Here is a 22,526-nt window from a genome sequence, read left to right as displayed (position 1 = left end):
GTTTGAACCCAGATGAGTTTGGTTTGTTGAGATACATTTATTTCATCTGTAATTTTTCCTTCTTCCAGGTCAAAGAGTAAAATGAAGTACATTCTGGTTACTGGTGGTGTTATATCAGGAATTGGAAAAGGAATCATTGCCAGCAGTGTGGGCACAATACTCAAGTCATGTGGTTTACATGTAACTTCAATCAAAATTGACCCCTACATTAACATTGATGCAGGAACATTCTCTCCTTATGAGCATGGTAAGCACAGCGGATTTCTTTATAATAATTGCATGTGGGAGAACATGTCAGCACTTGGGAATTATGTGCACGGTTTGCATAACTTTTATTTTCTGCCTTCTAACAGGTCCCTTAATATAGCAGAATGATACTTTTCTCACCTAGAAAGGAAGAAGCAGAATTCTTTTTTTTTTTTTTTTTTTTTTGAGACAGGATCCCACTCTATCCCTCAGGCTGGAGTGTAGTGGTGTGATCATGGCTCGCTGCAGCTTCCACCTCCTTGGCTCAAGCGATCCTCTCACCTCAGCCTCCTGAGTAGCTGGGACTACAGGTGTAAATCACCATGCCTGGCTAATTTCTAAATTTTTTGTAGAGGTGGGGTTCCACTATGTTGCCCAGGCTGGTCTTGGGTCCTCCCACCTGTAATCCCAAAGTGCTAGGTTTTACAGGTGTGAGCCACCGTGCCTGACTGCCGTTTACTTCTTTGTTGTTATTGGGAACCTGTCGACGGTGTGACATGCGACTGTGGCGGTTACTTCAAAGATTAATTGCTTAAAACTGGGAGAGATGTTAAAACATACCTCTTAAGTTTTAAAATTCTGCATTCATACTCCTCCTCTCTAGCGTTGAGGTGAAAATCTACAAGCATTAAGTGTCACTAGTGCAGAAATCCTCATGTAACAAATGGCATCAGGAAAAGATCCATATACCTGAGTGATCTTTAATACAGAATTCTTGAGCAGAGGATGAGTTATCTCTCTGAGGGAGAAAATGAGACGTTTTTTTCCTTTCCTGTGTTTGAGTTTGTCTCCTATTGTGGTGGTAGGAATGAATCATTCTGGGCAAAATTTCTAGAGTGAAGTTTCATGGAATGAATGTGCAACAAAGGAATGGGGTAAATGTGTGCAGTTTCACAAAGTTGTTTAGAACAAAAGCAGACCTCAGAAGCTGATTTTTATAATCAGCACAAACTTAATATGCATATATCCTGGTTTTGAATCACATATTTTTATCATACTTTAAACCATATTATGCTCAAGTAGGAGACTTTTCTGAAGGTTCTTTTTCCCTAGGCAGCAGATGCTGTATACTACTGTAAGGTCCTGTGTATGCACAGCCCACTGGGCTGTCGTTTCTTCCCATCTCGTGCTATTTTATAACTCTTCTTAAGAATGAGTTTGTTGACAGGCTAGAAGTATGAAGTTACCTTTTAGAGAACAGCTGATAATTTTTCTTTTTGTGTGTCATAGTCTTCTAGAAGTGAATTTCTGTGCTTCCTATTATGTAATTGCACACCTTGTTAATGAGTGTTTTATTTCAGGATTGCAGCTGTGCCACGGTATAGGTATTTTTCACTTAACGTAAATGGTTTCTCTGTTCACTGCAGGTGAGGTTTTTGTACTGGATGATGGTGGGGAAGTAGACCTTGACCTGGGTAACTATGAGCGGTTCCTTGACATCCGCCTCACCAAGGACAATAATCTGACCACTGGAAAGATATACCAGTATGTCATTAACAAGGAACGGAAAGGAGATTACTTAGGGAAAACTGTCCAAGGTAATACTGGATTTACCTTTAAAGCTTAAAAGTCTTAACCAGTTTAATTCCTTCCCCCTCTCACCTCTACACAGATGTATAATTCCCTTTTGAGTACAAAAGTTTACATTGTATGTGATTTCAGCATGAAACTCTCAAGGTATTGTTACTGAAATATGCCTTCAGTTGAAAAATCAGAATTATATTGTTGTTTGCTAAAAAAAATAATTTGAAGAACTACTTCTTCATTGAAGCTTGTCAGTCCTGCCAAGGCAGCATGATACGAGTCCAGAGAGCTGTTGTTTTTACACAGTAATGAGTGTGAAAGTGGTAAAGGCAACTCGATTAGGGCATTAAGCCAGATGGCATGTATGTGTGCATCTGGGACTTACTATGTATAGAAGTGAGAAGGAAATGAACATCTATTGTGTATACTGGTTTCCAGGCCGTTCATCAGTGCCATATGGCCTAGGAGGAGCCTGAGAAGTGGGTTTCTGGGTCCTCCCAAGCTTTCACTGGCACAGCTTCGCTTACATCTATTTGCTGTTTTGGAGATTTTGTACAAACATTCATTTAAGGAAAATGTTTTGCTGCTTTAAAAAGGTGGGGATGGAAAACTACTGATCTAGTATAATGGCAGTGGCCCAAATTTGGAGAGGTTGCTGAAAAGTGGCTTTAATCTGAGTTATGAGAGCAAATCTGCTTTTGGCTTTAGACTTTACTGGCCTGAAAGCTGAGGGTCACACTGACAGCTGGCTCTGGTCTGGGACTGCCCTGGCAAGATTCTGGGCTAATTGGGTCACGTTTGGATCTTAGCTTCCCCTCTCACCAGCTTTGTGAACATGGGCAAATTAACCTCTTCGAAATGTGGATTCCTTTTCTGTAAAGTGGAGACAATAACAACACCTACCTCTCTGGGTTGTTAGGAGGATTAAAGGAACTAAAAGTCAATGAAGTGTTTCCCTGACTTCCTGACACATAGAAAGGAATCAGTTAGGAATTAGAATGGTTTTGATCATACAGTTTGCTGTTTATTTATTCATCATCCATCAAATTTGCATTGAATGCTCACTGCAGTCAGACCCTCACTGGTGCTGGTAATGCATGTGAGGAACAAGACCAGAGAGGTCGTTGCCCACGTGGAGGTTGCCTGTGGGGGAGGCAAACAATAAACATAAAACAAAATGAGACGTCTGTCAGAAACTGTGAAGAAACCAATGGAATGAGGACAGAAAGAGTGACTGGGGAAAGCCACTTTGGGCAGGTGGTCGGGGAGTCTCCTAAGAGAGGCCATTTGAGCTGAGAGGCCAATCACAGCGAGAGTGGAATGAGAAGTGCGGAGGCGCAGGGCTACGAAGGCTTGGTTGGTCCAGGAATGGAGGGGAGGCCGGCATGGCTGAGGCAAAGTGACCGAGGCGGATGGTCAGAGAGCGGGGGTGGTAGCCACAGCCAGGTTCTACCCAGTCTCTGGGCCGCAGCAAGAAGCTAGGAGTGTACTCGGAGGAGTGGGAAGCCACTGAAAAGTTGAAGTGTGGGAGTGATGAATTCTGACTTGAATTTTAAAAGATCACTTTGACACCATGCGTGGAGTAGATAATGAATATTCTCCTGTGTGAGGCAAATGAATATCCTTATGCGTGAGGCATTGCTGTAACTGGAGTAACCTGGAGTTAAACAGTAATCTTCACCTTTTAGGAACTTGCAGTCTGTGCCCAACAACTATGATTTTTGAAGTGTTGAGCAATTGCTGGCATTCTTTGAGCATTGACATGGCAGGCACTTTACTGAGCATTTTACAGGTGCTGCCTCACAAAATTTCCACAACTTAACAGGTGGGGAAAACAAGCTTAAAATGGTTCTGTAATTGGCCCAAAGATCCACAGCTAACGAGTCATGGGACTGAGGTTTGAATCCAGACATTTTGACCCCAGGTGCTGTGCTCCTAAGCTCTCTGCTGTGCTGTGCTGGCTCACTGCAGTAGATTGTCTACCCTTTGGTAAACTGGAAACATATGGAACAGGGTCCCAGAAGTCTCTTGTTCCTGGAAATGCGCTGAAGTGTAATGTGCCCACCTTCAGCTGTGAGCAATAGGGTTGGCCATACTGGTGTGTGGCCGAAAGGGTGGACTCTGCACAGGGGCACGTGCGCCTGTGTGGCTCAGGACACTGCTCTCAGTCTTGCTCTGTTGCAGGGCTTCCAGCAACAACTTAGACATCTGGCTGCAGGAAGTGTGAGCTCAGAGATTTGTTGAGGCCAGTTAAAGGGGACCTCAAAAGTATTTTTATGACCGTATTGCTACTCTCTCCAGGCAAAGAGTGCTGCAATTTGTTTTCACAGTAAGTGCATTTGTCTCAATCAATGTAGATGGACAAGCATAAGTTCCCTGTTTGTTTTCTCTTTCCCAGTTGTCCCTCATATCACAGATGCAATCCAGGAGTGGGTGATGAGACAGGCGTTAATACCTGTAGATGAAGATGGCCTGGAACCTCAAGTGTGTGTTATTGAGGTTTGTATGATTCCTGCACATGTGAACAAGTGTACTCATCTCCTTAGTCAGCCATCAACAACTGATAAGACAGTTCCCAGTGGAGCCCTTGGCCTTCCTATCTCTGGTGCAGTATGTTGCAATGTGGCAGGTAAGGGCACAGTAACAGTCATGTGGAATGGCCATGCAAGGGAAAACAGTGGTTTGCCCAAACAGTGCTCCTTTTTTGTAGCATTTACGGATTCACTTAGTACTGATTGTGCCCTTGAGTAGTGTGACACATTTTCATCTATCTCTTGAGCAAGTCAGCAGATCTTTTGCTTTCATCTGGCAAGAGCATTCGTCTCTGAATGAGCTTCATTTGGTTTCAGTATCTGTACTCCTGCTGTGCTGATCCTAGCTGTTGGATCTCAGTGTTCCTCAGATAACAGGAGACTCAAAAGTTCCAGCAGTTTGTTTATAACTAATGCTTTTTTATTTTGAGACAAGGTCTCACTCTGTCACCCAGGCTGGAGTCCAGTGGAGCAGTCATGGCTCACTGCAACCTTGACCTCCTGGGCTCAAGCAGTTCTCCTACCTTAGCCTCCCAAGTAGCTGGGACTACAGTGCGCACCACCATGCCCAGCTAGTTTTTGTACTTTTTTGGGAGAGGCAGGGTTTCGTCATTTTGCCCAGGATGGTCTCCAACTCCTGAGCTCAAGCCATCTGCCTGCCTTGGCCTCCCAAAGTGTTAGGATTACAGATGTGAGCCACTGTGCCCAGCCAACTGATGCTTTTCAGTACAAAAATTATTTATGGTTAGCCAAGGAGATAAGATTTCGGTTTTTTTTTTGCTTTGTCACTGTGATACAGATAACATTCCTGGCACCTCTCTCACCTGACCTTTTTCTTGAAATGATGTGGAAAGTTCCATAATAACCTTTGGGAATGATGAGCCTGTCCAAAAGAATAACCTTTTAGTACAAAGAGATGTCTAATTCCTGTTAACTAACATTATACAGGGTTAGAGAGTCCGTGTTACATAATTACTGATCACTGAATCAGGAAGACAGAACAGTTGTTAGAAAACTAAACTGCCAGAGAAGGGTTTAGTGCCTAACCTCTGAAACAACTTTGTTCTTCTAGCTTGGTGGAACCGTGGGGGACATAGAAAGCATGCCCTTTATTGAGGCCTTCCGTCAGTTCCAATTCAAGGTCAAAAGAGAGAACTTTTGTAACATCCACGTCAGTCTAGTTCCCCAGGTAAGTAAGACATTGAAAGTTTTACTTTGGGGGAGATGGAGAGGAGGGAGGAAAGGTAAACTGGAATGATTTTCACTCATTGTCTAGTAGTTTTCACTTGAGGTGCAGGAAGCAGAGAATAAAGAACTTTGTAAGTTTAAGTTTGTTACAATCATATTTTTTTGAAAAGATCAAATAGAAAACCTTTGAAAAATCAGAGCAGTTGCATTTGCAGAGGTAGATGGGCCGTGTGCGTTTGTCTTTACTATACGGTGGAACTAGAGTAAAGAGGCTGTTTTTAAAGACAAATCTTGTGGAGAGGAGTCAATAGTAACAGTAATTGGGAAGCCGGAAAGCAGATGGATGCATAGAAACACTAAGCTGACCTTGCGCGCCAGATCTTATGCCTGCAGCAATGAAAGCAGAGAAGCAGTCCTGTTTGCCCTGCAGAACCCCAAAAGCTCAGGAGTGGGGTGAGGGTGGGCCTCATGTAACTACTGCTTCAGAAGACTCAGACCCTGACATCTTTTTCCTACAGTGCACAGTTGGGCATTAGCCTCCTCCCACCTTGGCAGAAGGCTGGAGGCTTGTTCTCTGGAGAGGGTTCCTGGATGAGCAGACAGTAGGGACAGTTGAGGGCAGTACAAACGTGGGGTTGTGTGTAATGTTATGCTGTTGACACTTCTTGCCTTCTTCCACCATTTGGTTCCCAGAATCACCATGTTCAGGCTTGGCCATTCCACGTAGGAGATTGTAAGATTGTCCTCTGGGGTATGGATAGCCCAAGATAAAAGACACTGGCTCTGGGGGCTCCCCATGAAATAAGTCATCCAGATTTTCACCATGACAAGCCTACCCACTCACACAGAACTTATAGGTAGCATTTGAGCAGGCCTCCATACACTTGGAGAAAGCATCTGATAGGTAAGAGACCAAACAACAGAAAGAAAGAAACTTATAGGGAACTGAGGCGCTACAAGCAGAGGAAACTTTAAAAAAACAACAAAAAACCAAAAGTGACCTGTCATTACTATTGTTAGAAAATTAAAAGGAGATAAGCGATATCCATTAGATAAGAACTGGATGCTGTAAGAAACAAACATTGAGAGAACAGAAAAGAATCCTTGGAAATTAAAAATTGGATAGCAGAAATGAAAAAGTTAAGAGAAAGTAAGTTGAGGAAATACCCAAGGAAGTACAGCAAAAAGACCAAGAGATAGAAAATAGGAGAGAAAAGGTAAAAAAATTAGAGGACTGGCTCAGAAGTTCTAACGTCCAAATAATAGGAGTTCCAAAAAATAAGAACAGAGAAATGAAGTATAATCTGAACCCCAGGGGTCAGCAAATGACGGCCTATGGGCCACATGAACCTACCTCCCCGTTTTTGGAAATCAAGTTTATGGAAATACAGCTGCGTCCACTTGTTTATGTGCCGTCTGTGGCTGCTTTTGCTCTAGAACAGTAGAGTTGAATACTTGTGGCAGACACTGTGGCCCACAAAACCTAAAATACTTATTATCAGGGCCTTTACAGAAAAAGTTTTCTGACCCCTTATCTGAACAATTCAAGGAAATTTCTAGACATCAGTGTCTGGGTTGAAAGGGCCCCCTTGGTGCCTATCATATTGGATGACAGATGACCTACACCAAGGCATATTATTGTGAAGGTTCAGAATAACGGGGCAGAAGTTCTAAAGGGCTCGAAAGAGAAAAATCAAGAATCATTGTGCCACTGGACCCCTCAGCAACAAGACTGGAAGCTAAAAGACAGTGATGCTACTTCATTGAAAATTCTAGTGGAGGCTGAGCATGGTGGCTCACACCTGTTATCTCAGCAGTTTGGGAGGCAGAGGTGGGAGGACTGCTTGAGCCTATGAGTTTGAGACCAGCCTGGGCAATGTGACAAGAGCCTGTCTCTGTTTAAAAAAAAAAAAAAGTCCAACAGAAAATGATTTCCATCCTACAAGTCTATATGTAACGTGTGTATCTGTTAAGTGTGAGAGGAGAATAAAGATAATTTAGTACAGAAAGGAAAAGTGTGGCACATGGTTTGGGAACAGTATTTAAATACTTAAAAAGTATGTAAACCCAAAAGAGGGCTGCAGGCACAGGAACGTGTCTAATGGGGGCAGGATCCTCATTTATCAGGGAAATCAATAGAAAATGCCTCCAAGTAAATGTGAAGAAGTAGCACACCAGCAAGATCAGTTAAGAGTTGAAGAGCCGTTGTTTCTAGGGATTGGAAAGGGGAGAGTGGGTGAGGGCCGATACCGCTTACAAGCTCGGTAGAACCATTTGACTCTAAAATGCATGCACGTGTAACTTTGACAAACATAAAAGCTAAATTATGTAAGTGACCAAATGATCTATTTCCCTATTAAAAGGGGTTCAAGGAAAAGTCATACTTGAAAATTCCTTATCAGAGGGAAAGTAACTTTTTTTTTTTTCTTTGTGAAATAGCCAAGTTCAACAGGGGAACAGAAGACTAAACCCACCCAGAATAGTGTTCGGGAACTTAGAGGACTTGGGCTTTCCCCAGATCTGGTAAGATTTCCTGATAACTGGTTGCAGTGTAATCTTTTATGTCTAGTTCAGATCACTCTTTCATGACAGACAAGACCTTTGTCTTGTTGGCTTGCTCTTGATAATGGATGATGGAGAAAATAGGATTAGTGCTTTGAACCGGGCTGTAGTTTGCAAGATGTTCCTACTTAGAGCATGTTAGGTCTTGTACTCCCCAGACCTTATTTTTCCTTTCAGTCCTTTTATTCTCATTTTTACTCCTACCTGGGAACACTAACGGAGGAAAACCCCAGAGCTCTTATAGTTCATTAATGTATTCATTTGTACCGCCATTCGCTTGTTTCTCCAGTTTGGTGTTTACGGATTTTAGCTTTGAAACGAGTCATAATATCTTTATGGATTATGTGCCTGGTGCTGAGAGTTAACGTTTTCGTTCATCTTAACAATGTGATGTCTGTTTTAATTTCAGTCAGGAGAAACCCCTACTTTTGTCATCTTTTCCTTGTGTCTAAGCCATCTTGTTCTCTACTGCTAGGTTGTATGCAGGTGCTCAAATCCACTTGACACATCAGTGAAGGAGAAAATATCAATGTTCTGCCATGTTGAGCCTGAACAAGTGAGTAGAAATTCCCATCTCTAATAAGTTGTTTTTTGCTTCTAATTGTCCTAAAGCCTCTTGATCAGTTTCGTGAGGCTTGTTACTTTCTAATTAGAGATAGTGGGCTGTTCCAGAAGAACCCATCGCCATCGGCCATTCCCTGCCTCTCCTGGTTCCCCAAACACAGCTGTGTCCCTCCTGCCTCTTCTCCGTGCCTCGTACTTTGTGCTCCAGCCGGGTGGAGTATCTTTCGGTTCCCCTAGTACCCCCACTCTCCCTATGATTGCACTTTTTCACTGGCTAATTTCTGTTAAGAACCCGTGTTCCCCTCTTCCTGTTGGCCTGGCAGTCTCCTCCTCACTCTCATCCTTCAGGTTCTAGCGAAGACATAGTGTTGTCTGAGAAGCTTTAACTGCCAAACCTCCTGGCCCTTGGCCTTCAGGGTTAACTGCGTCCTTCTCTGGGCTCCTGTGTGGTGTCGCACGTATGCTGCTGGTGGGCCCATCTTTCTGGTGTGTGTGTGTGTGTGTGTGTGTGTGTGTGTGTGCATGTGTGCATGTGTGTGCATATGTGTGGTGTGTATCTCCCTTCACAGACTCTGAGCTTCTGGAGGGCAAGGGCCACCTCATTCAACTTTATGTTTCTGGTGCCTGGTGTCTAGGGTGTTGTAGGCTGTCACAGAGATTTTAGTGTTTTTGTTACTGTACCTATGATGCAGGAAATCCAAAATTTGGAACCTGTAATGTATCTAAGTGTGGTGCTTAGTATGGAAATTCTAGTGGTGATACATTGAGCATGTAGCTTTGGTCAGGTTTTAGATATTTCTGGCCTAGCAAGTGAAGGAATTTCAATTAGCAGAATAGGTTGTCATTAAAATTGTTCAATTTTTTTTTTTTTTTAAATTGAGACAGAGTCTCGCTCTGTCGCCCAGGCTGGAGTGCAGTGGCGCAATCTTTTTGCCTCACTGTGACCTCCACCTTCCAGGTTCAAGTGATTCTCCTACCTCAGCTTCCCGAGTAGCTTGGATTATAGATGTGCACCACCACTCCTGGCTAATTTTTGTATTTTTAGTAGAGATGGGGTTTCATTATGTTGGCCAGGCTGGTCTCAAAGTCCTCACCTGAGGTGATCCACCTGCCTCAGCCTCCCAAAGTGCTGGGATTACAGGTGTGAGGGCACCTGGCCTTAAAAATATTGACTATTAAAAATGTAACAAGTATTTCCACATTTAAGTTTAAGTTTCAGATTTTTTGCTTTTTTTTTTGATACAGAGTTTTCACTCTTTCATCCAGGCTGGAGTGAAGTGGAGCAATCTCAGCTCACTGGAACCCCCACCCCCTGGGTTCAAGTGATTCTCCTGCCTCAGCCTCCCGAATAGCTGGGATTATAGGCGCCTGCCATCACGCCCAGCTAATTTTTGTATTTTTAGTAGAGATGGTGTTTCGCCATATGAGCCAAGTTGGTCTGGAACTCCTGACCTCAGGTGAGCCACCCGTCTTGGCCTGCCAAAGTGCTAGGATTACAGGTGAGCCACCACACCTGGCCTTGCCTTTTTTTTTTTTTTTTTTTTTTTAAGAGACAAGGTCTTGCTGTGTCACCCTGGCTAGAGTGCAGTGGTGCTGTCATAGCTCACTGCAGCCTGGGCTTAACAGCCCTCCTGCCTTAGCCTCCTGAGTAGCTAGTACCTTAGGCGGAAGCTACCATGTTCAGCTGTTTTATTTTTTGTAGAGATGAGGTCTTGCTATGTTGCCCAGGCTGGTCTTGAACTCTTTGGGCTCAGGCAGTCTTCTTGCTTCAGCCTTCCAAAATGTTGAGATTACAGGCGTGAGCCGGCATGCCCAGCCTTGCTTGTTTTTTTAATAGGAATGTTTATCTTACTGAATTGACTTGATATAGTCTGAATACTAGTCTTTTATCAGGTAATGTGATTTGCACATATTTTCTCCCTATCTGTGCCTTATCTTTTCATTTTCTTCTCTTTTTTTTTTTTTTTTTTTTTTGAGATGGAGTCTTGCTCTGTTGCCCAGACTGTAGTGCAGTGGCATGATCTCAGCTCACTGCCATCTCTGCCTCCTGTGTTCAAGCGATTCTCCTGCCTCAGTCTCCCGAGTAGCTGGGACTACAGGCATGCGCCACCACGCCTGGCTAATTTTTGTATTTTTAGTAGAGACGGGGTTTTGCCAAGTTGGCTAGGCTGGTTGCGAACTCCTGACCTCAGGTGATCTGCCTGCCTTGGCCTCCCAAAGTGCTGGGATTACAGGTGTGAGCCACCGCACCTGGCCTTCATTTTCTTAATAGTGTCTTTTAGAGCACAGACACTTTTAAATTTCGATGAAGTCCAATCTGTTTTTTTCTTTTATGGATTGTGCTTTCACTGTTGTATCTAAGAACTCCTTGCTTAACCAAGGTCATGAAGATTTTCTTGTAAAAGTTAGTTTTAGGTCTTACATGATCCATTCTAGGTTAATTTTTGTGTGTAGCGTGAGGTAGGGGTTGACATTTTTACATGTGGGTATCTACTTGCCTTAGCCCCATTTGTTGAAAAGACTATCCTTGGATACTATTCTATACTTTTTAAAAATAAAGGTACATTATAGATTTACTAATCTCCGTAAAGTTGTTGTTTAGATTTACTTATAGCTATTCATAATTTTTATTACTACCGTGTATTTTTAAAAATTATATTTTCTGATTAGATATACCCCCTGTATAGGAGACCCTGCTGACCTCTGTCCATTCATCTATAGCCTAGCAACCTTACTACAATTCTGTTAGTACGGATCGTTTACCTGTAAATTCTTTTGGTTTTTATGGATAAGCAGTGATATTGTTTGCATTATTCAGTGGCAACTCTTCTTGTTTTCTGGTTCATTTTTTTTTCTCCTCTAATGATAATGGCTAATATCTTCAGTACATCACTGAATAGAAGTACTGAAAGTGGCCATTCTGGCCTTGTTCTGGACTTTAAATAGTAAGCATTAATATTAAACCATGTGATGTTTACTGTGGGTTTTTTATATTGCCAAATTTTCCCTAATCTTAATTTACCAATAATTTTTATTATGAATTTGGTTTTGAATTTTCATCAAGTCTACATCTACTGAGGGAATTTTTTTCCTCCTTAATCTGTTTTCTATTTGTGTGGTGAATTCCACTGTTAAATTTCCTAACACAGTAGTCCTCAAACTTGACTGCACAGTGGAGTCACTTGGGGAGTTTAAAAATACTGGTGCGTGCCTCCCACCCCGCGAGGTCCTAACTCAGGTAGTCTGGGGTGCGGCGTGGGCTTCCGACTTTCTACAAGCTCTGAATGACTCCAGTATGCAGCTGAGTTTGAGAACCACTTTTCCTAGCTAAGCCATTCATGGGTTTGTGGACATGATTTTTTTTAAACTACATTTGTGGTTTGGATCTTGAATTATTATTATTATTTTTTTAAGACAGGTTCTGGTTCTGTCGCCCAGGCTGGAGTACAGTGATGCGATCTTGGCTCACTGCAGCCTCCAACTCCCAGGCTCAAGTGATCCTCCCACCTCAGCCTCCTGAGTAGCTGGGACCATGGGCACATACCACCATACCCAGCTAATTTTTTGGGTGTTTTTTTTTTTTTTTTTTGAGACAGATTCTCACTCTGTCACCCAGGCTGGAGTACAGTGGCACAATCTCAGCTCACGACAGCTTCAAGCTCCCAGGCTCAAGCGATTCTCCCACCTCAGCTACCCCCCCAAGTAGCTGAGACTACATGCACATGCCCACCATGCCTGGCTAAATTTTGTATTTTTTGTAGAGACAGTGTTTTACCATGTTGCCCAGTCTGGTCTTGAACTCCTGAGCTCGAGCAATCCTCCTGCCATGGCCTCCCAAAGTACTAGGATTATAAGCATAAGCCACCTTGCCCAGCCATGAATTTTTTTTAAAGGACTTTTGCATCCATGTTCATAATAGATTGGCCACTAATTTTCTATTCTATTCTTGAGTCTGTTTTAGTAGTTTATCTTTATCTAGAAAATTGTCCTTTTTTCTGTTTTCAAATACATAATATTTTTACAAGGTCACATAGCTAGTAGGAGGCTGTAAGCCTGGTGAGTTTTTGCTTTTATTTAATAACTTGCTTTTTTCTAAACAGGTGATCTGTGTCCACGATGTCTCATCCATCTACCGAGTCCCCTTGTTGTTAGAGGAGCAAGGGGTTGTAGATTATTTTCTTCGAAGACTTGACCTTCCTATTGAGAGGCAGCCAAGAAAAATGCTGATGAAATGGAAAGAGATGGCTGACAGGTTTGCCTGCAATGAGGAGCTGGGAGTGCTAGCCTCCTTTACTCTTTTGTAGGGCTGGTGAAGCCGACTCTAGCCCTAGCACTTTTGCGCTTCTGCCATCCACTCATTAGAAGGGCCTTTGTAGTAAGAGACATTCAGAAAGGATCTTAGCTGTCACGTAGCTGTGGCACAGATGAGGAGATCCTGATAGGGCCAGGCCAGGTGCTGGGCCTCCAGACACTGAGTTCGGGTTATGTCTTAACACGCTTGTCTCTTACCAACTAGATCAGTGCAGACAGGTGTCCTGGTGTCAGCGGGTGAGTGTGCATACCCGAAGCCCACACGAATGGCTCACAGTGGCTGGAGCACTCCTGGGTACCACCCCAGAGATCTGAGCTGCGTTTGGGAATGTGTGTCTCACCCCACACCAGAAAGGGATCACATTAGGACGGGGATGTGTTGCTGCCTACTCCACTACGTCCTTTTAAGGCTCGGTGATGCTGTCACATCCCTTCAGAGATCTTCACTTCATGTCTTAGAGCAATGGGCAGGCCTTATCTTAGTTGCAAGATCAATATGACGGCCTAGAAGCATTTGGAGAGGGCATACTCATTCCATTGCTCTGTGAGAATCATTTTTCATTTCAACATTTTCCTTTCAGTCAGTCTTTGTCTGCTTACATGTAGCTACCAGAATGGCACAGTTTTATCATCTTTTTTCATAAAATATTAAAAGCATTTTGCTCTGTTATTATATTTTACAATGAAAACTTTTAATGAGTGTGGACTTTTCTATTTTGTGAATGTCCCATAATTTGTTTGACACTTGCCTTCATCCCATTAATTCTTGTGAATTGTCTGTTTATGTCTGTTAATTTTTTTGGCCTTTGGTATGAAAAAAAATTTTTTGTAGGCAAATTTGTGTGAGATATTGAAACTCCTTGTAAGTTTCAAAAAAAAAAAAAAAAAAAAAACTTTCTTTACAAAGCCTGCCATGTTGATCTGAAAATTACTTCCTCTTTACTGGTCTGTACACAGAACTCAGATAATAGCTATTCCCATTACATTCTTCCCAGATGTGTTGTTTTTTGGGGCTTTTTTGAGGCAGGGTCTCACACTGTTGCCCAGGCTGTAGTTTAGTGGTGCAGTCAGCCCACTGTAGCCTCCAACTCCTGGGCTCAAGATCCCCCCGCCTCAGCCTTTCAAAGTGCTGAGATTATAGGATTATGGGCGTGAGCTCATTCCTGGCCAGACATGGTTTTTTTTCTCTTGAAATAGCTATTTTGGTCTCATGGTAGCGTGTACCTTCTGAGTAATTGGGTTTTTCTTGACGTTTATTTGATAGATATGATCGCTTGCTGGAGACCTGCTCTATTGCCCTTGTGGGCAAATACACGAAGTTCTCAGACTCCTATGCCTCTGTCATTAAGGCTCTGGAGCATTCTGCACTGGCCATCAACCACAAATTGGAAATCAAGGTAAGGAGGGTGGCACAGGTAGAGCCAAAGGATAAGCAGGGAATAAATCTATAGTCTCGTAGGTGCTGCGTCATATCTGCTTTCTGTTTTTGGAGCTCAGAATTACTTTTTAAGGAATTACTTTTTAAGGATTAAAAAGATTTGTGGTTGCTTCATGGCTTTGAGAAGACAGTAGAGCATTTTCAGGAATTAATGAAGGGGAGAGATGACTAGAGGAGAGGGTGAGAGAGACTTGAGTTCTTGGCTATGACTATCAGGTAACCAAATAAAATGCCCTGTGGAAATGGGGACCACTGGTGGACCACAGGCATGCTGCACAGTTGACAGCTGGAGGCTCTTGGAGACTTTGTTGGCAGGTGGGCTGCCTTTCCTAACCTGTGCTTATCACTTATTGCAGAGTGGGAATGACATTATTAACCTCATAGAGCTGTGAGGTTGCTCTGGGATGCAGGGCGGGCACTCAGTAAATGGTAGTTAATGTGTTCTGGTCTGTGCCATGGCGGGCAGCAGCTGAGCTGGTGGAATGGTGGGGCATGGCCCTGCTTGTCTATGGGTGGCAGTAGAGTGTCATGGTTAAGAGCGTGGATGCTGTGGCTGAGCGTGTTGGCTCACGCCTATAATCCCAGCACTTTGGGAGGCCAAGGTGGGCAGATCACGAGGTCAGGAGATTGAGACCGTTCTGGCTAACATGGTGAAACCCCGTCTCTACTCAAAATACAAAACATTAGCCAGGCATGGTGGCATGTGCCTGTAGTCCTAGCTACTCGGGAGGCTGAGGCAGGAGAATTGCTTGAACCTGGGAGGTGGAGGTTGCAGTGAGCCGAGATTGCACCACTGCACTCCAGCCTGGGCAACAGAGTGAGACTCCGTCTAAAAAAAGAAAAAGCATGAATGCCTGAGCCTGGTGACCAGGGCTCAGATTCTAGCTCTGTCATTTACAAGTGGTGAGACCTAGACAACTTACTTAACCCTCTTTGTGCCTCAGTTTCCACATCTTTAAAAAGGGATGGTGATGGTGCCTTCCTTCTAGGGTTGTTGTAAGAAGTTCATGAATACAAAGTGCTGAGAATTATGCCTGGCATATGGTAAGTGCTATGTCAGCTGTCCTTGAAAACCCTCCCTTCTGCCTGTCCCCTTTTTTCCTTTTCTTCCTGGCCCATCAGCTGGAGCTTTTCAGGAGGAGATGAAGGTCAGAGGTAAAGTTGGGGCTCAGTGCTGAGGTTGTTAAACGGGCCCCATGTAGCTGTCCCCACATTGGGGTTTGCTTTCTACTTCGCAGGTGTTTCTCAGCGTGAGAATTTTAGTTTGCTTTGTGCTGCTGGACAGGTTCCTGCAGAATGGCCTGTTGTACGTGTTTTAAGAATTTAAATCCCATTACACAGCCCTGACTTCTTATTTGCCAGTTCTTTCCATCATTCATTTATTTTATCCACTTGGAGTTAGTCTGTGGCTGCCATGTGTTTGTTAGGTGGCAGAGGATGAGAGATGGATGAAAAGGCAACAGTCTGTGCCTTTAAGGAATATTGAGTCTCTTATGTAGGAAGGAGCACATAGGAGAGGCTGAACCTGCCGTGGCAGACACATAAGGCAGACCTCCTCATGGAGGGACACCAGGTTGGGTTGGGTGGGATGGAGAAGGCTCGGAAGGGGCCTGCCTTCCTGTTAGAATAGATAGAGCACGTCCAAGGGCTCGGAGATGTGGAGCGGTTGGAAACACTGTGGATGGAAATTGTGAATTGGAGGCTGTCTGGAGGCAGTCTGGTGAGGGCCTGCCCACAATTCCATGAACTGGGCCAAATCTGGGTCTTACCCTGAGGTTCAGGGAACTAACTGCAGGGTTTAGGTAGGAGATTGTGGAAAAATGGTGAACACCCTAATTTAAAAAGTGGGCACAAGATTCAAACAGACACTTCCAAAAAAAGATGTAGGTGATAAACACGAAAAGGTGCTCAACACCTCTAGCTGTCAGGGAAATCAGCGCACATGAAGTCACAATGAGATAGTGACGCATACCCACTAGAGCGGCTGAGTGTTAGAGAGGCTGTGGAGCTCTTACCTTGCTGCCGGGAGTGTAAAATGGCACCAGCACACTAGAAAACAGTCTGGTAGTTTCTTATCAAGGTAGACATGTGATCCTATAAGTCCATTCCCAGATACTCACTTGAGAGACTTGAAAACGTCCACAAAAAAAGATTTTTATTCAAATGGACAAATTATTTGTAATAGCTGAAATCTCGAAACAACCCAAATATTTATAGCCTGTCAGTGGATCAATTTGTAATGGTTTATTTATATAGTAGAAACCACTCAGCAATGAAAAGGAACAAACCAGGCTGAACACTGGCTCAAGCCCATAATCCCAACACTTTGGGAGGCTCTGCTATGGGAGGATCGCCTAAGGCCAGTAGTTCAAGAGCAGCCTGGTCAACATAGCGAGACCCCCAGGGGTCTCTGCAAAAAAAAAGTTAAAAAAGAAAAGGAACAAACTACTGATAAACACAGCAACATGGATGAACTTCAAAAACACTAAGCAAAAGAAGCCAGACACAAAAGGTTATATACTATTTGGCTCCATTTATATGAGGTTCTATAAGAGGCAAAACGAATCTGTGATGATAGAAATTGGATTTGAGGTTGTTTGGGGTAGGAGGTAGAGGGGAGACATTCTGGGAAGATAGTAACTTACGTTTTGTTTTGTTTTGTTTGAGACGGAGTCTCGCTCTGTCACCCAGGCTGGAGTGCAGTGGCATGATCCCAGTTCACTGCAACCTCTGCCTTCCGTGTTCAAGCAGTTCTCCTGCCTCAGCCTCCTGGGTAGCTGGGACTACAGGTGCATGCCACCACACTCAGCTATTTTTTTTTTTTTTTTTGTATTTTTAGTAGGGATGGGCTTTCACCATGTTTGCCAGGCTAGTCTCGAACTCCTGACCTCAAGTGATCCACCCACCTCAGCCTTCCAAAGTGCTGGGATTATAGGTGTGAGCCACCACGCCCGGCTCATTCTGTATCTTGCTGTGTATGTTTGACAAAAACTCTTCAAAGTGTGCACTTAAAATGCTTGTATTTTATTGTATGTGAATTATGCTTCAATATGGTAGAAAGAAAAGGAAAAAGCCCACAAAAGCTGGGCGGAAGATGGACTGAGGAGAGTGTCATTGAACAGAAAGCCCTCTAGAGTCTGCTGCAGAGGCTTAGCTGAGACCAGGTCCTGAACCGAGTAGAGTGCGGAGAGAGAGAGATTTGGGAGTTTAATGATTTTGAAGGAGACTGTTATATTTTAAAACCTCATATTTAAAAAAATTTTAAGTTATTAAATATATTAAGATGATCACTTTAAAGCCAGAATTAAGAAAGACAGAACTTTGATAAAATGATAATATTATTTAAAAATTAAGGAAGCACAGCCTGGGGTCACGAGCCTGCTTTTCTCCCCTGTCTGAATAACGTCCAGTACATAGATTCTGCGGACTTGGAGCCCATCACCTCGCAAGAAGAGCCCGTGCGCTACCACGAAGCTTGGCAGAAGCTCTGTAGTGCTCAGTGAGTAGAGGTCACTGCCTTGGGTTTCCAGAGTTCTTCTGGTTTGTTTTAATGAAAAAGTCCTCTGTTTTCATGTGCCAGTAGTAGGTAACTGACTTGTTAAAATATTTTTTAATTGTTGAAAAGACTACATGCCATCTGATTTAATCCTTAAAAAATGCAGCTTGTCAATATCATTGGATCTGAAAAGCTGTTCTGATTTTGATACTGTTTGCCATATGCATCTGTTGATGAGGCTTATTTAACAATTTTTCATCCAGAACATTTGATGAATACCCATCAGTAGAGTCTCATCAATTGTTTTGGCAGCTGTTATTTATAATAGTAAAACATCAGCAAGAATTTCTGGTTCACTAGAACAGTTGAATATTACGGAGGTGTACACCTTCTTCTGAGTGTCTTGGTCAGTATGGCACACAGAGCTGATGAAGAAAGGCCCCCTTAGGGAAGCATTTTAAGCCAAGAGGTAAAATAAATTGTTAATATATGTATTTAAAATTTTGGGCTGGGCACAGCGGCTCGTGCCTGTAATCCCGAAACTTTGAGAGGCCGAGGCGGGAGGATTGCTTGAGCCCAAGAGTTCAAGACCAGCCCAGGCAACATAGGGAGACCCTGTTTCTACAACAAAAACAACAAAACCAGCTGGGTGTGGTGGCACATGCCTGTGGTCCCAGCTCCTTGGGAGATCAAGGCTGCAGTGAGCTGTGATCACACCACTGCACTCCAGCCTGGGTAACAGTGTGAGACCCTGTCTCAAGAAAAAATAATTGTGAACAACTCAGTACCAAAGATAGTGCAGTGGCAGTATTGCAATTATGTATACTATCTTTTTCACTTGCAACAAGCATGTTCTTATGTTACTAAGAAAAGTCCATAGTTTCGTATGCAGTTTCTAAGTTCATAGTGTTCACATACAATTCATTGTCCCAATAGCAAAATGTATGGGGTTAATTCATGGCTTCAGTGTCTTGGTAATGGCCTGTCAGGCGATTATTGCAAGCTGGACTGGTAGAAAAGGGGAATTGCCTTTGTGGTTTGTTCTTTTGTGCAGTGGAGTGCTGGTTCCAGGAGGATTTGGTGTTCGAGGAACAGAAGGAAAAATCCAAGCAATTGCCTGGGCTCGGAATCAGAAAAAGCCTTTTTTGGGTAAGGAGCTCTGCAGTGCAGCCTTCACTTAGAGTAGGAAAGAGTGGGGAACGGTGCCACGTGGGAGCCTATGAACAAAGTGGGGGAATTACTGAAACGTGCTGTCTTTGTGGATAGGAGCCCAACTAGAAGCCTTCATGTTTCTTTTTGGAGACAAATTCAGTCTTCGAAAGCTTATTTATGCTTATGAGCTACATGTAGATGTCGTGGAATTTTGAGAGAATGAATTGTGAATTCCTGTCCATTTAATGAACCCAGCTGTTTGCAGCACACGTGAGGTTGAGTTTTATATCTGCTCACTTGGCACAACAGCTGACTGAAATTGGACAGAATGATTTTGCATGCCTCCTGGTGCTGTACATTTTAGTAATTTTCAACTTGAACAATTGTAAATAAAAACTTAATGAGAGACGGTAAGAAAACTTGAATTTTAAAGTACTGAGGCTAGGCACGGTGGTTCACACCTGTAAACCCAACACTTGTGGAGGCTGAGGCAGGAGGATTGCTGGATCCCAGAAATTCGAGGCTGTAGTGAGCCAAGATCTCTCCACTGCACTCCAGAGTGGGCAACAGCATGACCCTGTCTGGGGGAAAAAACAAGTACTGAATAGAATATCACTTACTTCTAAAATCGGATGACTTTGCAAATCTAGAATTTTCATCTACTTTACATGCAGTTTTTGAAATCTAATACAAGTAAAGTGTAACAGCAGAGGGTACTTGTTCATAGCAGGAAGTTATGAGTTTGCGATTATAATTCTCCAAATAAAGGACACAAAGGCCATTGCAGAGGCTGCTGGGAAAAGTAGGAGCTGCCTTTTCAATGGAGTTTTGTTTGTTTTTCCCCCCGACTGGAAGGCGTGTGCTTAGGGATGCAGTTGGCAGTGGTTGAATTCTCAAGAAACGTGCTGGGATGGCGAGGTAAGCGTGCATTAAGACACTCATTCAGTTCCCTTGCGTATTTCTGGAGGATATGAGGCCTGTTGCCGCCTGGGTGATCAGGAGCTTTGGAGACGGGCAGGCCTGGGTTCCCAGCACCTCATGGTGTGCCGTAAGGGAGCTGCCTTGCCTCTTGAGGAACAGCACGGCTCCTCCACGCAGGAAGGAGGGAGCACAGCCAGACTCCCTCCTTTGTCTTCTGCCCCTGTGTTCCTGTTCTTGAGATTCTGTCACTTTGATCACCGTGGCCACCATCCTGAAGCTGGTGCCTGGTGAGAAGTCGTTGTCCTAAGTGAGGCTTGGACAGTTATTATGAGAACCTGGGCTCTGGAGCTATTGAAACCGGGCTCAGATTCCAGCCTTATCGCTTATGGGTGATTTTAAGCAAATTACTTAGCCTTTATGGGCCTCTGTTTTTTCTGTAAAATGGGAGTAATAATGATACCTACTTCACATGCTTAAGGGAGATAATGTATGTAAATAGTCTCTAGCAGTACCTGGAAAATAGGGAAATGCTCAGATAACATCAGCTCTTCGCCTAGCAGTGCATTACTATGTGACAGACCTCCCTAAAGCTCAGTGGCTCCCAACAGCAGTGACTTCTCATCTCAGTATTCTGTGGTTTGGCTCAGCGCATGGGTTTCGGCTGCACGTGGTGTAGTATCTGAGATGGCACACTCCTGCCTTGCGTTCAGCTGTGAGCGCAGCCCAGCAGGGATGTCAAGATGCTGTCTCTCCCTAGTGGCTCATCATTCATTAATCCAGCCCAAGCTTCCTCACACAGGGTGGGCAGTTGGCTTCCAAAATGACAGGCCTACTATGCAGGCACTTAACAGGCCTGCTGATGTCCCGTTGGCCAAAACAAGTCACGTGGCCAAGTCCTGAGCCAGCAGGGGAGGAGAACACACATGGGTGTGAAGACTGAGCATGCTGCACTGGGGCCACCCATGGAATAGCCCGCCACAGCCCATTTATTCTCTGTAGCCCACCCGACAAATACTGGATTTTCAGAAAGACCTTGTAAATTCTGTGGAAAATAAAGTAACCTGAAGGAATGTAAAAGCAGTTTGACTTTATAAAGTACAAGTGACTCTGGTGGCCAGCATATGGTTTAGGGCTGGGTTTCATTCACTCTTTCCCTGAGAGGCTGCTTCACAGTGACCTGGGGGTGTGGCTCAGTTTGGTAGACAGCATGCCCTTGAGTGCTGGCTTCTGAGTCCTGGGAGGCACTGTCTTACCACCCGCCACCCCAGAGCTGGCTTTCTGGGCTCCCTGGATCCTTCACAGCCCCAGACCTCTGCCTCTCACTTAGGTTCCCAAATGGGTAGGTGCCTTGGTGATGAGCTTACACTTCAGTTGAGACTGGACCCTAGTTCAGGCCAGGAGGAGAACAGTGCCCAGCATTCACATAGTACCAGGAACTTGGTCCTTTGCCTTTTGGTCTTTAGTGGTTTTGCTTTGGTTAGACGGTAAGTTCAATGAAGGATAGAAAGGTTGAGTTGAAATCAGTTCATTTCTGACTGAGCTGTTGAGTGAAACAGTTGAGTAGGGCATTGTATTAGCCGCTGAAGATGAAAGAAGTCTAGAAGAAATAGTACTTGTTTATCTTGGAGAGACAAGAGTCTGAAACACTAAGACAATATAAAAACTTGGCCGGGCATGGTGGCTCAGGCCTGTAATCCCAGCACTTTGGGAGGCTGAGGTGGGTTAATCACTTGAGGCCAGGAGGTCGAGACCAGCCTGGCCAACATGGAGAAACCCTATCTCTACTAAAAATACAAAAATTAACCAGGTGTGGTGGTGTGTGCCTGTAATTCTAGCTACTTGGGAGGCCAAGACATGAGAATCACTTGAATTCCAGAGGTGTAGGTTGCAGTGACCCAAGATTGTGCCACTGCACTCCATTCTGGGTGACATAGTGAGACTCTGTCTTAAAACACAAACAGTATAAGAACTGTCACAGGTGGGGCGCAGTGGCTCATGCCTGTAATCCCAGCACTTTGGGAGGCCGAGGCAGGCAGATCACCTGAGGTTGGGAGTTCGAGACCAGCCTGACCAACATGGAGAAACCGCGTCTCTACTAGAAATACAAAATTAGCCAGGCATAGTGGCGCATACCTGTAATCCCAGCTACTCGGGAGGCCGAGACAGGAGAATCGCTTGAAACCTGGCGGCAGAGGTTTTGGTGAGCCGAGATCACGCCATTGCACTCCAGCCTGGGCAACAAGTGTGAAATTCTGTCTCAAAACAAAAAAAAAAACCAAAAACTGTCAAAGGTGTAGTATCTAATTAAAAATTACTAGGTTATGCCATTAGTTTTGATTTTCCCATTTTGTACTGATTGACTTTCCAGAGTTATACTTAATGGAAAAAAATTCACCTGTGTGTGGGTTGAGTATTTTATGTCTTAAAAATGCTATTTATTGCCGGTCTGGTGGCTTGCACCTGCAATCCCAGTACTCTGAGATGCCAAAGCAGGAGGATTGCTTGAGCCCAGGTGTTTGAGACTAGCCTGGGCAGTATAGCCTTTGTCTCTCCAAAAAATGAAAATTAGCTGGATGTGGTAGTGTGCCCCTGT

General features: G+C 43.9%; 1 protein-coding gene across 8 annotated transcripts in view; it reads left to right on the top strand.

Moving 5' to 3' along the window:
- Window positions 1-22,526, top strand: part of CTPS1 (CTP synthase 1) — a 132,137-nt gene that overhangs the window by 3,516 nt on the left and 106,095 nt on the right. For all 8 annotated transcript variants that reach the window (XM_063625174.1, XM_055254830.2, XM_055254831.2 and 5 more), the window contains 11 exons: window positions 69-247; window positions 1,614-1,784; window positions 4,169-4,269; window positions 5,374-5,490; window positions 7,929-8,012; window positions 8,527-8,607; window positions 12,716-12,867; window positions 14,191-14,323; window positions 17,775-17,863; window positions 18,915-19,009; window positions 19,868-19,930. In XM_063625174.1, the coding sequence (XP_063481244.1) occupies window positions 82-247; window positions 1,614-1,784; window positions 4,169-4,269; window positions 5,374-5,490; window positions 7,929-8,012; window positions 8,527-8,607; window positions 12,716-12,867; window positions 14,191-14,323; window positions 17,775-17,863; window positions 18,915-19,009; window positions 19,868-19,930 (1,252 nt within the window). In that variant the 5' untranslated portion in view covers window positions 69-81. Of the gene's footprint in view, window positions 1-68; window positions 248-1,613; window positions 1,785-4,168; window positions 4,270-5,373; window positions 5,491-7,928; window positions 8,013-8,526; window positions 8,608-12,715; window positions 12,868-14,190; window positions 14,324-17,774; window positions 17,864-18,914; window positions 19,010-19,867; window positions 19,931-22,526 lie in introns of those variants that run through there.

The sequence above is a fragment of the Symphalangus syndactylus genome, chromosome 12 (genome assembly GCF_028878055.3).
Source record: "Symphalangus syndactylus isolate Jambi chromosome 12, NHGRI_mSymSyn1-v2.1_pri, whole genome shotgun sequence".
Classification (NCBI taxonomy): domain Eukaryota; kingdom Metazoa; phylum Chordata; class Mammalia; order Primates; family Hylobatidae; genus Symphalangus; species Symphalangus syndactylus.
The sequence above is the reverse complement of the archived record's forward strand: the minus strand, read 5'-3'. Positions and strand labels throughout refer to the sequence as shown.